Source organism: Carcharhinus amblyrhynchos, chromosome 34, assembly GCF_965287045.1.
Source record: "Carcharhinus amblyrhynchos chromosome 34, sCarAmb.v2.hapA, whole genome shotgun sequence".
In the NCBI taxonomy this organism is placed as follows: domain Eukaryota; kingdom Metazoa; phylum Chordata; class Chondrichthyes; order Carcharhiniformes; family Carcharhinidae; genus Carcharhinus; species Carcharhinus amblyrhynchos.
This window is the reverse complement of record NC_137357.1, coordinates 15,931,677-15,948,834: the sequence shown is the minus strand read 5'-3', so window position 1 is coordinate 15,948,834 and position 17,158 is coordinate 15,931,677. Positions and strand designations below refer to the sequence as shown.

The window sequence follows — 17,158 nt, the reverse complement described above, 5'->3', positions numbered from 1 at the left end:
GAAGCACAGAAATAGTTTGACGGTGGCAGTTCCTATTTATTTGATGTGACATTCAGGTGAGGACTGGCTCCTTTCTTTTCCCGCTCTTCATTTTACCCCAACAGATTTTTTTTGAAAGAGGATAATTGTGGGAGTGTTTAACTGTTTCTGTGCTGTGACTTTGAAAGACACATGCAGGGAGGTTTTAAGTTTTAAAAATGAAACAAAAGAATAAAGAAAATTACAGCGCAGGAACAGGCCCTCCAAGCCTGCACTGACCCTGCTGCCCAACTGAACTAAAACCCCCTACCCTTCCAGGGACCATATCCCTTTTTTCCCATCCCACTCATGCATTTGTTGAGACTCCCCTTAAAAGTCACTACTGTATCTCCTTCCACTACCTCCCTAGCAGTGAATTCCAGGCACCCACCACCCTCTGTAAAAAAACTTGCCTCGTACATCTCCTTTAAACCTTGCCTCTTGCACTTAAACTTATGCCCCCTAGGAATTGACTCTTCCACCCTGGGAAAAAGCTTCTGACTGTTCACTCTGTCCATGCCCCTCATAATCTTGTCGACTTCTATCAGGTCGCCCTCAACCTCTGTCATTCCAGTGAGAACAAACCAAGTTTCTCCAACCTCTCCTCATAGCTAATGCCCTCCATACCAGTCAACATCCTGGTAAATCTTTTCTGTACCCTCTCCAAAGCCTCTTCATCCTTCTGGTGGTGTGGCGACCAGAATTGAACACTACATTCCAAGTGGCGATCAGAATTGAACACTAAATTGCAAATTAGAGGATAGTTTTTACTGTACTGAACCAAGTCTAAGCAAAATAATAACAATGCTGTAACTTTCAGGCAGTCACTCTCACACACATACAAACAACACATGCTACGTTCACACGCAAGCAAATGGATATGAGAGCGGGAGGATAAATTCAGCAGATCAAGCAATTTAAAGTCCAGTGGTCTTGGGCTGTTGAAGGTTGGTTACTTGGTGGGATTCAGGCTGAACTCAGTGGTCCTGCTGTTTCCAGTGTCGAGGCAATTTAAATGATATATCTGTGCTTCTGACGAGAACAGTGCTGGGTTCAGCTGTTGTTGAATTGTTGTCTGAGGGACCTGGATTATCAAAATCAGCAGATATGTCAAGATTTGCAAGTTGGATGTCAAGAGAGAAAGGTAACCCACCTCCATGTCTTGCACCTTCACCATCTCAGTTGCTTAAAAACACAAAGTGTTGGCTGATCACATGACCGTCTCCAGCTGCTCAGTGACCCAAATATGGTCATGACTAGTGTATTCCATAGTGTAACTTAATTTGATCATGGCTGGAAATTCCTCTATCAGCCAGGGTCCCACTGTTCAAATGATTGTGCCGAATGGTTTGTCTCCATCCAGTTGAGGACCCAGAATTTGCTAATGAAATAGGAGATCGTTCTGTTGTATTCTTTCAAGACAATTGTTCCTGGTGCGACCTTGAGATAGGTTTTCTCTTTGTCAGTCATTTTGGAATGTAGAAGGTACAATGATATAAATGTGCAGCCAACATTCACTCTCATCATTAGTGACTGCAATGTGGCATCATCCTTTTTTAAAATTAATTAGAGGTTTCCAAGCATTGCATTCAAAAATCAGTATTTTATATAAGGCATGGTTCCACAACAATATCAACAAAGATTAAAAAAAAAGCAAAGATTGTCAGATTTGATTTGATTTTCATTGTATTATTGTCACATGTATTAGCATACAATGAAAAGTATTGTTTCTTGCGTGCTATACAGGCAAAGCATCCTGTCCATAGAGTAAATAGGGGACAAGAAAAGGAAAGGGTGCAGAGTGTTGTTTTACAGTCATAACTAGGCTGCAGAGAAAGATTAACTTAATATAAAGTAGGTCCATTCAAAAGTTAGATAGCAGCAGGGAAGAAGCTGTTCTTGGGTCGGTTGTTACACGACGTCAAACTTTTGTATCTTTTTCTCGACAGAAGAAGGTGGAAGAGGATATGCCCAGGGTGCATGGAGTCCTGAATTATGCTGGCTGCTTTTCCGAGGCAGCGGGAAGTGTAGACAGAGTCAATGAATGGGAGGCTGGTTTGAGTGATTGACTGGGCTACATCCAAGACCTTTCGGTCTTGGATAGAGCAGGAGCCATCTCAAGCTGCGATACATCCAGAAAGGATGCTTTCTATGGTGCATCTGTAAAAGTTGGTGAGAGTCGGAGCGGACATACCAAATTTCCTTAATCTTCTGAGAAAGCAGAGACATTGGTGGGTTTTGTTAACTACAATGTTGGCATGGGCAGGGGACCAGGACATGTTGTTGGTGATCTGGACACCTAGAAACTCGAAGGTCTCAACCATTTCCACTTCATCCCCATTGATGTGCACAGGGGCACACCCTCCACTACGCTTCCTGAAGTCGATGACTATCTCCTTTGTTTTAGTGACATTGAGGGAGAGATTATTGTCTTCGCAACAATTCACCAGATGTCCTATCTCTTTCCTGCTCTCCGATGCATCATTGTTTGAGATTTGACCCATGACAGTGGTGTCATCAGCGAACTTGAAAATTGAGTTGGAGGGGAATTTGGCCACACAGTCAGAGGTGTGTGAGAAGTATAGTAGGGGGCTGAGACACAACCTTGTGGGGCACAGGTATTGAGGATGATCGTGGAGGAGGTGTTGTTGCCTATCCTTACTGATTACAGTCTGAGGGTTAAGTAGTCTAGGATCCAGCCACAGAGGAAGGAGCCAAGCCCTAGGCCGCAGAGTTTTGTAGGAATAATGATGTTGAAGGTTGAGCTGTAGGCAACAAATAGGAGCCTGACTTTGCTATCCAGGGTTGAGTGTAGGGTAAGGGAAAAGGCATCTGCTATGGACCTGTCCAACAGGACTTTAACCTGGTGTTGTGGGACTTCTTACAATTCTTACCCCTGTCCAACGCCGACATCTCCACATCAGGCTAAGTGAGCCAGAAGATCTTGAACTACCTATCATTATTATGTGTACAGCGCCTTAATGTATTTCCCGAAGCACAATAGAAACATTCAACTCTTCTAACAGTCACTTCAATTATATCAGCAGAAAATTATGAAATTTATTCCAGAGTAGTTTAGCTAACTTTCTGTTTTTTTGTGTCTTTTTTAATAAATACATCTCATCAGTGGTGTAGAATTCTGAACATTTTCTGCCTTCCAGAATGGCAGGCAATGCATTGAACAAGCTGTATGCTTTCCACAAGCAACATAGCGAGATTGGGATTAATTGGCGAGACCTAGGCTGTGTTAACTCAGTATGACAGAGAGTAACAGATTCAGGTTTGCATTTGTAAAGAAACTGGCATCAAGCCCTTTCCAAAAGTAAAGGGTATTGGAAGAAACCCAGACAAAAACAACATCATTTACTAGATAAATCAGCCTGAAATATGACAGAGAATCAGGAAATGACAGGTGTAAAATGATTTTTTCCACAAATGCAGACAGTTGTTTTGGCGCAGGAATGTTTACAATATATGTGGAACTTCACAAATTCAGGATTTAATGGAGGGAAACCCATCACAGAAAGTGGCCACGTTCCTAATGTGCACTCGCAATAAGTTAAAATTGGAGCACAAATTTGCAAAATTGCTCTGTACTATCCATGGAGCTCATACATGCATTGTTTGAATAAAGGAACAGTTGTGTCAGCTGGCATATACTCTTGAATCCTGAGGGAGACAAGAGATGAAATCGCTGAAGCTCTGCTGTGACTGCTACAAAAAGACAATATTGAAAATCCTTGTGTGTGTTTGTGAACTTGTGTTTGTAAAGATGTTCACACAATATCTTATTGCTTCCTTAACTCTTTATTTTCTCTGCAGTATATTTATTCGAAGGCTAATTTTCTCACCAGAATTTGGCTAGAATATGTTGCTCTCCAAGTATGCCCATATACTTCAATTTGGATACTGAATGACTTTTTCCCCAGATGCAGACACAGGGAACAAGCAAAAAGCTCATCCTGCCAATTTTCAAACCCTCCCCATGGAGATGCAGCACAACTCCTGTCAGTGCCTTCACCAGTTGTCCCTGCTGAGATTGAAATTTACCTCTGTGGGGAATCATCTGTCAAAGGTGGCCACTTCATCATCAAAGAGTTGGAACCAAGGCTACCTTGATCACAAAAGTTACACCACTGAATCTCTTGCTTTGGAAATTCAGTGGTGAACACCTGAATCAGAAGCACAAACAAGCTAGGATCCAGAGGAACTATTGCTTTAGAAGTGATAGACACAGCCTCACCTCTATATTTATTAGAATGGAAGGTTACTATTGTTAAGGGAGATAATAAAAGGGAACATAATTTACCTCTGCGAGAACAGCTAGTTAAGGACATTTCATTGCAATCACGAGTATTATGTGTTACTGTTATTATGCTTGTAAGACTAAGATTACCCTTTTTGGAATAGGTGAGCTGTGGTCTCATCTTGTGATGTATTTGCTCTGCTTAATGAAGAAACCACCCGACTATCGTAGGCGATGAACACGGAGGGAATGTCAGTTGATTTAATCACTGCAATAAACAGTCTTGTCAAGAATTTTAGAAATAGATTTTGTAGACAGTCTTGGTGTGAGCTAATTTAGAGTGATGCCCACACAAAATGACACTCTGACTTTAAATGTGAAGGTGCATGCTGCATTGGTTCAGTTTGCACTACTAGTTATGTGTATGAACAGTTGTGTTCCCCAGTAAATTTCAGCTGAGCTTCTTGGTTTAGTCAGCTTTTTAAAAACTATTTTCCCTCATTTTGGTGGTCAGATGTCCTGCAGCCAACCTGCTGCTAACATAAATCGACAACTATGCATCTGATTTTGTCAGATAGTACCTATTTTAGCCCTTCATTGATGAGAGGAAGACGCTTCCAAGTCTCCAGCCAGCCCAGCCTTTATTGGAATGTTGTACAAACCCATCTCTTAGCCATCCTTGCTTCAGATTTTTCTTTGTAAAACTTGAGTTGGCTCAAACGTGAAGGCTAAAGAATGACCGAATGGAACTTTTTAAAAAAAACAATGGTATTTATCCGATTGATGAGAAGAAAATGTGTCCACTTCTGAAAGAGTCCAAAATTAGGGGACAATTATTTGAAAGCTTGTCACCAATAGATCTTATAAGGGTTTCATCAGAAAATTATTCACTTTGTGAGTGTTGAAAAGGGGAACTTAAGACCAACTGAAGGATTTGAGGGTGTATGGCATAGGTGCATTTCAGGTACATCCCAAGAATAGCATGAGGAAGACAGAAATAAAATGATCTGTTGATATGGTCAGATGAAAGGGATATGAGATCTGATGGATAAATATCAGCATGGATTAATTGGACAGAATGGCTTATCACTATCCTGTAAACTCTGTGTAATGGAGATCTTTGTGCTTGACAAATTAGATTATTGCACAACATCAGTTTAAAACTTTCTGGTAATAGCTGTTTTAGAATGGTGGATACAATGGGAATACTTGTCACTGAAAATAAATGATGATCCCTACATGCTGTAATAAAAAGATTTTAATTTGTGAAATTAAATCAATGTTAATATCAAATTGCAATATGACATTCAAGCTCTGAAAATATGCTGTTACTGCCAGAAGGGACTGAAAAATCAGATACATTCATCAGAAAAAATGCCTTCATTATGGAGGAAAAGTAGTTTGCATTAACATTTGCTCAATTGTATCTTGTACCCTTAATTCAGTGTTATTCATAATTCGATATTTTTCAGTGGCATTATTTTCAGAATGGTGTGTGATGCATCCAACCTGAGATTTCATATGAGAAAATTGTCATGCAGATTTGAATCAATGTACAAAGGTCACTGGCAGTTACAATGGCTGTTGCTGGGTACCCTATCAAACAAGAACAGCAGGGATGAGTCAGTTATGTGACTCGCAGCATGCCATTTATAACTTTATGAAATGCTTTCATCTTTGTTAAAATTACTACCATTTTGATTTATTGCTTTTCAATATCTTGCCTGTTCATCTTGCCCATTTACAAGTCCTTTTCAGTCTCTCTGTAATGTTGCTTCTCTCACCTACGTCTGTCTTTCTCTTTCAGACGCTGATAGATCTGCTGCGTTTTTACTGCATTGCTGGTTTTTAATTTGAGATTTCCAGTGTCCCTAACCTCTTCCTTTTATTGAATTATGGCTTGTCAGAAAAAGATAAAATTTTAGAATAAATTCCACATTGTATAAAAATAGGAGTCATTGTAAATATTGTATCATAATGGAGGCAGTAATATATCGGAGAGCATTATAATGAGGTCCTCCTGCTAAAATTTTTAAAAATGTTGATATTCCATCAATTAGTTTTGTCTCATCCCACAGTGATCCCAAGTGGGTTAAAACCCACACCTCCTTGTTCATTATTGTCTAATTTGGAGGGAGGTTGAGATACTATGCCAATCTCTTTAATGCCTTCACAGACCTGTTTTCAAATGCCTTGTTTCCATAGAAACATGATTTGCATGATTCCTTTTCGGGCAATGGTATATTTCTTAAGTAAAATCCCCATGTGTCCTGTTACAACATGCAACATTTGCAGTTTTCTTCGTAAACTTAGTGCATGGGTACATTTGCCTTGTGGAAGGCCCAGTGCAGAGATTCAGTTGGGGGGCTATAGATTTTCCATTTCACCAGACAGTGATACTAAATACTGTACACTTAATCTGCTGTCAAATCAGCTGTGTGAGTTTTACCACCAGTTTATATGCCAATTTTTAAAAATGTTAGCATTTCCATCGCAACTGATAACTTTGTACAAAGTGATTAAAACTTCCAGTTCACAGCTGAAAGAATGATACAACAGGATTTTACATTTAAAAAGAACTTTTCCTGTCACAAATGACACAAAACCACCATTGACTAAATATTTTTCTTTCTGTGGGCAACTTATACTTCAAACTGCACAAAGAATCCCCTATGTAACATTTAACATAACAAAAAACCCTTTGCCACTGATACTTCACTGTCCACTCTCCTTAGAGCCACAGTTTCCATAAGAACCAGTTAACACACCTTCAGCTTCCAACATGCTTACCTCTCTCTGTTTCACCAAGTCACAAAATTGAGTGACTGTCAGAAGGTGTTTCCCTCAGTTTCTGGGGACATCCTGAATTGTTTATCCACAGGAAGTTCTGTTTCAGTGATTTTTTTTAATATAGAATTCCTGTACTGTCGAAGGGACCATTCGGCCTGCACCGACAACAATCCCACCCAGGCACTATCTCTGAACCCACACGTTTTTACTCTGCTAATCTCCCTGACACTAAAGGGCAATATAGCGTGGCCAGTCAATCTTACCCACACATCTCTGGGCTGGCCATCTGGCCATGCCAGATTGAATCTTCCAGGTCACTTAAATTTCCATAGAAGGTGTCTCCGCAAAGAGGGATCACATAATCTTCTGCATTCTGGTCAGCAGTGCATCTTCCTCTATCTCTACTGACCACACAGTATGGTCTTTCACGTCCCCCTGCGAGACCTCTCTCTCTTCCGCGCAAATGCCAGGTGTCGACAAGTGTACTCTGTGCTAGCTGCTCTGGCCCAGAATGTGACATCTTTCCCAACAAGTTCCTTGACTTGGTACCCATAGCATCTAAACTTGGCTTACTAGCGAGCAGCATTTGGAACAACTCAAACGAACCCCTACATTACCAAAAATTAAACGTACAAGTGAACCAGAACAGAATAAAATTTCCATATTGCAACAATGGAAGGATAAGTTGAAAGAAAAGAACAAATATATATAAAAAGTGACTGAACTAACTGGCTGAGGGGGTCCAGGTTATTGCAAGAGTTGCTCTATCCGAATCCAACTTCCAACCTGTTTAGTATGACAGGAACATACAATCGAGCCTGACCTACTACTTAATTAGATCATGTCTACCCTGTGTTTTGTCTCTATCATTCTCAATACAGTTGCCTAACAAAACCTGTCTGTCTCAGTTTTCATATTTCCGAATGACCCCCACCTCAACAGCTGTATCCGGGAGAGAGTTCTCGGTTCCTGCCACCTTTTGTGTGTTCGGTGCTGTTTGGGGCTTCTTGTACACTCAGTGATAATTTTTGATATCAGCAACCAAAGTAAAATGTGAATTGGATGTCAGAGGAAGGAACAAACAACACGGGGCAATCTGCCTTGACAACTCTGTCACATTTCTCTGTCGATGGCATTGGCTGAACCCTGGAAGCATGCTCCCTGCCTGGATTCTCACCAAAGGAATGTGCAGCACAAATGGATCGAGGAAGCCAGGGAGCCAAAAGTAAAGATTGTCCAGAACTGATGTTGAATTAAGACTAAACTTCCTGTCTCCAGTTTTCAACTAAATTAGCTTTGTTCCTTCAGAACAATAATTTAAGCAAATGTCTGGTGAAGCGTTGATTAAACGAATGACATTTGGAAGTCTCCCTCCTACCATCTGTACCAAATGGCAGTAAGGTGTGCTGATGGAGGGGTTATGATGTTCAATGTCTTGCATCATTCCAGCCTTAAACTTAGGACAGCTCGATGGCACAGTGGTTAGCACTGCTGCCTCACAGTGCCAGGGACCTCAGTTCAATTCCAGCCTTTGGTGACTGTGTGGAGTTTGCACATTCTCTCTGTGTCTGCATGGGTTTGCTCAGGTCTCCTCTCACTGTCCAAAGATGTGTAGGTCAGGTTGATTGGCCATGCCAAATTGCCTCTTAGTGCCGGGGGAGTGGCGAGTTAAATACATGTGGTTATGGGGTTCGGACCTGAGTGGAATTGTTGTTGGTGCAGGCTTGATGGGCCGACTGGCCTCCTTCTGCACTGCATTGATTCAAATCCTGCCTCAGAGACATTTTAGTGTAGTATCAGAGATTGCTACATTGCAGGAGAGATGGTATGGAGGGACAGTGGTTAGTACTGCTGCCTCACAGAGCCTGGGAAGTTAGGTGGATTGATCATGGTAAGTTGTCCCTTAATGTCTCAGGGTGTGGAGCTTGGATGGATTAGTACTGATAAATGAGTGGGGTTACAGAAATGGGGGAAGGGGAGAGGGCCAGAGTAAGATACTTTGTCAGAGAATCGGTGCAGATTCTTTGGGCCAAGTGGCCTATGTCTGCAATGTAGGGATTCAGTGATTGAATTGATTACATCTCCAGCTGTTGTTGTCATTGATTCCATACTGAGAAGTCACAAATTCAGCAGACCAATATAATTCAAAATGCAATCAATGCCATATTCGAAATAAGTTACAAAAAGATGGGTTATAAATTAGGCAGCGTAATAAATTTTGTGGACGTTTTTTTTCTAACCAGTTTCCCTCATGAAAACTGCCCTGTTTCTGCGGTGGACTGTCAGCACTGTTGAGAGCAACATTTTAGATGGCAACTTAAATTTCTGCCATGACGGAGAGATGTCTGAAAGGAGTTGATTGTAGAAAAAAAGAAATGGATCCCAAGCCAAAGGTAAAGCAGAAAAGTTGAGAGGGGAGAAAGGTCAAAGAGAAAAGAGGAATATTTGGAAATGTGTAAAGTCTGGAAAGATGAGGTAACAAATGCCAATGGCACTCACATCCCTTGAAAGAAGAAAAAGTGTTTAGGTTATCTGTTTTAGAGGATTGTGGAATTCAGCACTAAAAGCAGCCACAGAGAATAAAATTGATCTCTAGATTCAATAGTTCTTGTAAAATGCATTTTATCAGGGTTGAATACTGTATGTTGTGGCATCAGATTCATAACCTGGGCTTTTATCTTCAGTGCTGTGTCCATAATTTCTCACTTCTTTGTTTTCCTTGAGATTTTGCCTCGTTTTTCAAACTCTGAGAATGTGAATGGTGGGATAGATAGTATTTCTGATTTAAGAATTCCAGCATTTTTATTGAAGACATGAAGAAATTCATACCATGGAAAGAAAGTCAGAAAATGAGATCCAAATAAAAGAGGTAGCAAGGGAAAGGAAACTGAATTTGCTTCCCCACTTTCCACTCTCAATTCCATTGAAAGCAAGCTCTTCAAATACAAACGGCAGCTTCTAGTAATGAAAAAAACTTCTCAGAAAAGGTCATTTTCTTTCCTAAGCATCGTGTGGTTTTGGTAAAATCCCTGTATGGCGATATAAAAAGCATTCATATGATTAATGGATAAGAGTTCTGTAATACTCCTCTTTCCCACCACCACCCCCTCCCTCAGCAGTACTTTAGAAGATGTTTGTGTGACTCATCGAGAGATCATTAATGATTACCACCATGCATACACACAGGCTTATCATTACCATTTATCTGTGTGATGTTGGCACTGCAACTGTTTTAACTCTTTACAGCTGGCAATATGTTCGCAATGCAATTTTTCAGTAAAAAAATGTTGTCTTTGTTTGAATATTCCATGAGAGCTGTGTCTTATGTGGGGTATACTCTTGGGGATGCCACGGCTGTTTATAGCCAGATTTGTAAAAAGCAGAAGTGAGCGCAGTGACATTGTGCTTGTGTGTCATCGGGAAAACCGGCACTCGATAAATTCCCTACGCATTTCCCTTATTGGATTTGCACATCAATGATTTGAGAGTATTTTATTGCGTGAATAATTAGCATTTGCTTGGTTAAGGTGATTGGAAATATATACTTCAAACAAAATCACACTGAATAAAAGCATAAAATGAAACTGACATGGGACAATTATTAATATAGCAAAAATGTCCTAGCAGTGCCCCCTCATAAGTGATTCATATATTTTTATCATGCACAAGTGCGCCATAGTCTCTGTTTCTGCTTGTTAACCTGGGAGTGATTTGTTGGTGTCTCAAAACTCAGGTTTGCACTGGTATTAACTTTCAAATGTATTAACTTAGATGAATTATTTTCACTGAAGAAGTTATTAGCTGAAGTTTATTTAAGAAATATTAATCATGCAGAAGAATAAATTACATATAAGAGAATTTCAAGAAGTGAGAAGGATAGAGCTCCATTTGGCAATATCTGATCAGTGAGAGCAAAGGTAAAAGCTGATTTGGATGCGCGTTTAATATTTTGCAGTTGATGGGTGTATGATATGTCAGGACAAAAAAATGTCCACAACTGTCAGATATAATAACTAAATGCTGCTGCCAGTGAGATATCTGAACTGTTTCTCACTGGCGCTGGCAGCACTGTCAGATTCAACCGCAGAAAAGTTCCCAACGGGGAACACGCCATCCAGTCTAGGGGATCATCTTTAAAGGGCACCCCAACCTCTCAGAAAAGTGATAGACCTGCCCTCCCCTCCCTTCCCCGATAGAAATGGCGACTCCCTCGCAGACCAAAGAAGCAGCCCTGAACCTTCAGCACAGGGCAACCTATTCTCCACCACTAAATGTATGAGTCAAGCTCTGCCCCTGCCCCCAACACCACCTAGGCATGAGTAAAACCTGAACCCTTCCATTCCCCCTGCCGCCCCCCATCTCCCATTGTCAGAGGCCTCACCCCCAACCCACCACTGTCACAAGAGATACAGTCTGATATGGGGTCACAAAAGGCCACACCCTCAGGCCTTGCTGTTTGGCAGTGCCAATTTGGCTGCGCCCTGTCATCCAGACACTGATACCCTGGCAGAATCACAGTGATACCATGGCACTGTCACAGTGATATCCTGCAAGTGTCACTGCGAGACCATGGCAGTGACACTGTGACTTCCAGGGTGTCACTGCCAGGGTGGCTAGGGGCATTGTTAGCATGGCAGAAGGAGTGTTGTTAGCCTCCTTCATGATGCAAACTATTCCAAAAAGCAAGGTTTTAGAAGACCCACTATGAAAAGAAAGTCAGCCTGTTTTTAAAAAAAAAACGTGCAATTAGAACTCACAGCTGCTGACACCAATACGTATTTGAGATGAAAGAGAGAGCTTGGTTTAAAAACAACTGATTAGAAAGAATAATCAGCCATGGAAATCAAACAAAGCTCCTGCCTGCTGTGAAATAGCCTAGACCTGTCAATCACAGCAAATTCAAGATACTGGAGCATGAAACTGAATGTAAACAGAACACTTCTCAGCTTGGCCAGAGACTTGAAAAGAAACTGCACTGTTCAAAAAAAAGGAGTCAGATGTGGTGACAAGAAGCTGTACCTGACGTATGAACTGGTTGTATCAACAATGAACTTTTTGATCTGCCTGGAGCTGTCAATCAAAGCAATTCAAAGATGCCAAACAGAAACTAAACTCATCCAGGTGACAAAGGGGATCCCCCAAGTGAAACTGATTTCTTGTCAGTCAGATTGCTTCAAAGAGGTCTGTTCACACCTGGGGCTTCTGCGAGAAAGAAAGGACAATCCCTTTTGTAGCATGGACTGCTGCTGTGACTTTGAAGGCTTCTATGTGTAAAGGAGGTAGGGAATTTAATGTGACCAGGCCACTTCAAAGGTTTTACAGAACACAGATAAGAATAAAGTATTTTAACAGAAGGCTGCCTGTAACCAAGAGTGACATCTATATATCCCAGGAGAAGAAGGGAAAGCCCAACTATGTGAATCCCATCCCAGAGGAGAATGCCATGGGGACCCAGTTGCCCCCTCTTCACTCCAGCGGAGTCAGACCACCAGCCTTGCAAAAGTGAAGAGCAACTATAAACCCCGCTGGAATGAAATACTCCAAGCGGGTGGAAGGGCTAGCGAGCACTGAGACTTCAGCCCCAAGCCCACGAATAGGATTTAAAATACACACTACCACAATTTATGCACCTCCCCACCAATTTCCAATGTGGAGTTGACACCACCGGAAATGCGGCACTGGGAGATGCTAGCAGAGTAAAAAGTCTGACAACACCAGCTTTTAGTCCAACCGATTTATTTGATAATACTCACAAGCTTTCGAGGTTTCCCTCTTCGTCAGGTGAAACTCTCCATTCACCTGACGAAGAGGGAAACCTCGAAAGCTGGTGTTGTCAGACTTTTTACTGTGTTTACGCCAGTCCAACGCCGGCATACCCACATCAGAAGCTAGCAGGCCAGGACGTCCAACATGGGTCCCATGCATTGGGTGCTGCTGGAATCTCCCAGCCCGCTGTGCTAATTTTTTTAGTGCAGCGGGATGAGAGAATTGCCCCCTGAGTCTCCCCCCAATAGGGCCAGAAATTCCAGCTCACTACCAGAGAATGTGGTGCAACAAATTCATTTGTGGCTTTTAGATGGGAATTGGATGAGCACCTGAAGGATTTGCAGGACTGTGGGCAAAGTGCAAGGGAATGGCACAAACTGACTTCTTCCTGCAGCGAGCTGGAATGTACCTAACAAAACCAAGGACCACCTTCAGAGCTACAACCATTGTGATATTCTATGATTTTCTCTGACCCTCCTTTCCCTGTCAAACTGAATAATAGGCAGAATTCTCCCATCTCCGACTAAGTTCTGTTGCACACGCAGAAAGTTTCCCGTTGCAGAGTGTGACAGCAAAACAGGCCATATCTTCTGGCTCAACCTCAAAAATTATGCAGCCAGAGGGTTAGTGCTGTATTCTGTGGCAGGGTGGGCTTGATTGTGCACATCCCGCCTTCATATATGGTGCCACATTTAAAAGCTGCCCAATACCACTGGCTTACCATGAAAGAAAGGACATGGATCTCCAGGAAAACACTGAGGCCAGTAGATGGATCTCCTCAATGACATTGAAAGTGGATGATCCATTTGATTGATTCTCCTTCCCCCTCCACTGCTGTGATGTTCCAGGGCTGCTGGCAGACTCCATCCTGAACTCTGGAGGCAGCCCCAACCATCCTTCAGGTTAGTCCCACGTTGCTCCAGAAATATTCTGGACCAGCACGTTTTCCCATTGACGTTGCCAAGAATTGGGTGTGGGTGAAAATTCCTGCCAGCCCTTCATCTGCATTCACACTGGGCATTGGTGGATTTCACGATGTGCCTTGGCGGGTACCAGTGGAAGATCCTTCCAGAAATTCACCGGTTTGGGGTCTCCTGTCGAATCCCTTCCCCCACCCCGCCTGACATTGCATGTGTCGGCCGAGGCATTGGAGAATTCTCCGCAGTGTAACTATGCACACAACCCAGTCCTTTGATAATTCATCTCCCAAATCAAGCATATTTGTTTCCTTTCCTTTCTTACATTTGGCTGGGCCATTCACCAGCTAGGTAAGTGAATGTTTGGGCAACATGCTTCTACATCTCAGCTTAAGCTATCTTCTAGAAGGCTACCAGAATCTGAGCAACAATTTGATCTGACAAGGGACCAGGTGTTCTGAGGACTGGCACTCACCATCACATTGCTATTTTGGCGCTGTGTGAAATTATAAGTCGGAAGTCTCACAACCAGGTTTAAGTCCAACCAGTTTATTTGATAGTTATCCCACAAGCTTTTGGAAACAGTGTTCCTTCGTCAGATATGTGGAAGGTTCTGATCAGAGAAGGGCCTTGCTGAGCACCTTCAGTCCGTGCGCACTCAGGACCCTGAATTGCTTGCCATTTTTACACATAATCCTGCTCCCATGCCCACATGTCTGTCCTTGGCCTGCTGCAATGTTCCAGTGAAGTACAACACAAACTGGAGGCACAGCACCTCATCTTGTGGCTGGGCACTTTACAGCCTTCCGGTCTCAACATCGAATTCAACAACTTCAGATGATTAGCTCCACCTCACCTCAATCCTTTGTCTTCATTTTGTTCAGTTTTTAACTGTTCTCTAACTTTTATTTCTTTATTGTATTTCTGTATTTTTCTTCCCCCCCACAACTCTTTCCCCCTATTTTATCCATGGTTCCTTACTTTTTCTCCCCCTTTGTTTCCCCTTTCCCCCCTTTTCTCAATGTTATCTCTCTTCCACCCATCTACACCGTCCCACCCCCCCAAGCATTTTCTCTTTTGGTAACAATATTAAGAGTTGTTCTGATTTTGGTGATTTATTCTCCACTTGGCTGATAAAAGGTGGAAAATGTGGTCAGCAGTTGAGGAACAGACATAATATGCATGTTTAAATAATACTGTTTTTTCAAATGTAAAAACATGCCTGCGTGAGCAAGATATAGAAATCAGTGAAGCTTTAGAAATACTCAGTGATGCATTGGTGTATTCAGCATATTGTCCCATTCAACATTCATGAAGAGAATCTACATTTAAAAAAAGGGTAAGAAGTTGCACAACAGCAGGTTAAAAAACAGATGCGCCTGAAAAATAGGAAGACAATATTCTTGAAATTGAACCTTCTTTATTAGGGCATAAATATTCAATTTGTTTGTGGGCAATTCCTTCCCCTGCTATTTTAAAAGGAGGCATCAACACATTTCATGTAAAATTGTTAACACTTACGGTATGAAGGTGTTAAACCATTGTCTGCTTGTATCCCATGGAATTATTTCAAGACCTGTGTGAAATTCCAAGAAGTTGGTCGTCAGCTGTGCCCTAGAATCAAATAGGATTCCCTTTGCTACTCCCACTCGGAACCTTCGGTACATAACATTATTGCGTGGTGACACAGTAATTTTTCACAATATTTTTATTGGATAATCGGGGACCATTATATAACACTTTCAAGCATGATTATTCTGTAAATTTCTCAACAGTCGAAGACTTGCTCATTTCAAAATTCTGTAACTGATAATGGAATGTTTTAACCTTTTACTGGTCACCATTAAACAGTGCTGTGCATTTTTGGCAGGCAGAAGAACAGCAGAGAGAGATTTCAAAGATTATATCTGTTCATTGCTGGAAATCAGAAATAAAACCCAGGATCAGCTGAAAAGAGAAAACACAGTGTCACATTTTGAGTGGGACTTTCTACAGAACCGATGTGTACATGTATTGAAAATGAACTGTTCTTTCATCATATCCATATGACGATAAAGCCAATTTGAGTACCTGTTGATGGTGATGTCAAAGTAGGGATCTCTGTCAGAACTCTGCAGCAATGTTTGAAAGTGGCCATTTACTTCCCAATTGTTGGTATGATAGATTTTATTATAATATATTTTGATTGATTAATTCCTGCCACATTTATCAAGAGGAGGTAAGTCCTGATGAAGGAACAGTGCTCCGAAAGCTTGTGGCTTGTGCTACCAAATAAACCTATTGGACTTTAATCGAGTGTATGAGACTTCTTACATGTATTGAGACGCAGTGAAAAGTATTGTTTCTTCCATGTTAGAAATGAAAACATACCGTTCATGGAGTACAGAGGGGAGAAGGAAAGGATAAGGTGCAGAGTGTCGTGAAATGCAGTCCAAGTGCATTACTGACAGCCCTACAATGTGCTTCTATTTTTTAAAAAATATTCTCCCAGTAATCTGCTAGTAAGGTCAGAAAGGTGGAATGGGAGCAAGCTTGTGTTACTGGAACATGTTGAACCAAATGCCTACTTCTGTGAATTCCATGTTAATTGTCCTGGTTTACCAACTGGTGCCATTCCTCAAGGATGTTTTAAGTGTTACAGTCACTGAGGATATTCGATCCGATACAGTCCAAAAAGGGTCGAATTGTGAACTAACCAGAATGAATGTGAATTGGGTAAATTTGAATTGACATGAACAGTTTAGAAATTGATAGGTTGTTTCTGCTCATCAAGAAACGCAGGCAGTTTCTGACATTGCCCTGAATTTGGCTGGGTTGCTTACGATCTATCAGACAGAAACTTCACTTGAAATAAATTAAAAATAATCATTGTAGCAACGCCAGCAACGATGGGAAATAAGCATGCAGAGCATCATTGTGGTTTCTTGCCCATGGGTATAAACCAATTGTTATCAAGTTTGTTCCATCTGAGAAACAAGTAACATCACACGAGCGTGTTTTATTTCACAGGAACATCTGCTAGAAGAATGTTTTAATGTACCCTCTGCCCAACTGAAATGGTGCCAAGAACAGCAGCATTATCTTATGCTGATCCAATGCTTCCACGTGGGTTTTGTTTTCTTGCTGTGCGGGGGCCGGAGTTGAGGGTTCTGTGTGCCCACATGGGAATTTGGCATGGAATCATCCTCTATGACTGAGTTACTATTTGCTGCACTGTTGAAGCAACAAATTTTACTGCAGGGTAACCGAACAGCTTTTCTTCCCAACTCTTTGGTTGGGAGTAATGAAATTGAGCATTGCTCGAGTACATGTTGAACATGTACACAGCAACATTTTCTTCCACAACCCACTACCTTTCCCTACCCAGTTTGTGAAGTATTGGCTAAGTCTACTGGGCTTGACATTGAGCAAGGTGAAAGAA

The 17,158-nt window shown here is 41.6% G+C and overlaps 1 protein-coding gene across 7 annotated transcripts in view; it reads left to right on the top strand.

Annotated features, from left to right (window-relative positions):
• pebp4 (phosphatidylethanolamine binding protein 4) overlaps nt 1-17,158 on the top strand; it is a 417,145-nt gene that overhangs the window by 349,298 nt on the left and 50,689 nt on the right. For 5 of the 7 annotated variants that reach the window (XM_080217127.1, XM_080217120.1, XM_080217124.1 and 2 more), the window contains one exon: nt 15,608-15,967. The exons of 1 other annotated variant lie outside the window; for it this stretch is intronic. In XM_080217127.1, the coding sequence (XP_080073253.1) occupies nt 15,608-15,786 (179 nt within the window). In that variant the 3' untranslated portion in view covers nt 15,787-15,967. Of the gene's footprint in view, nt 1-6,071; nt 6,180-15,607; nt 15,968-17,158 lie in introns of those variants that run through there. One more of the 7 variants, XM_080217126.1, reaches the window with a different exon arrangement.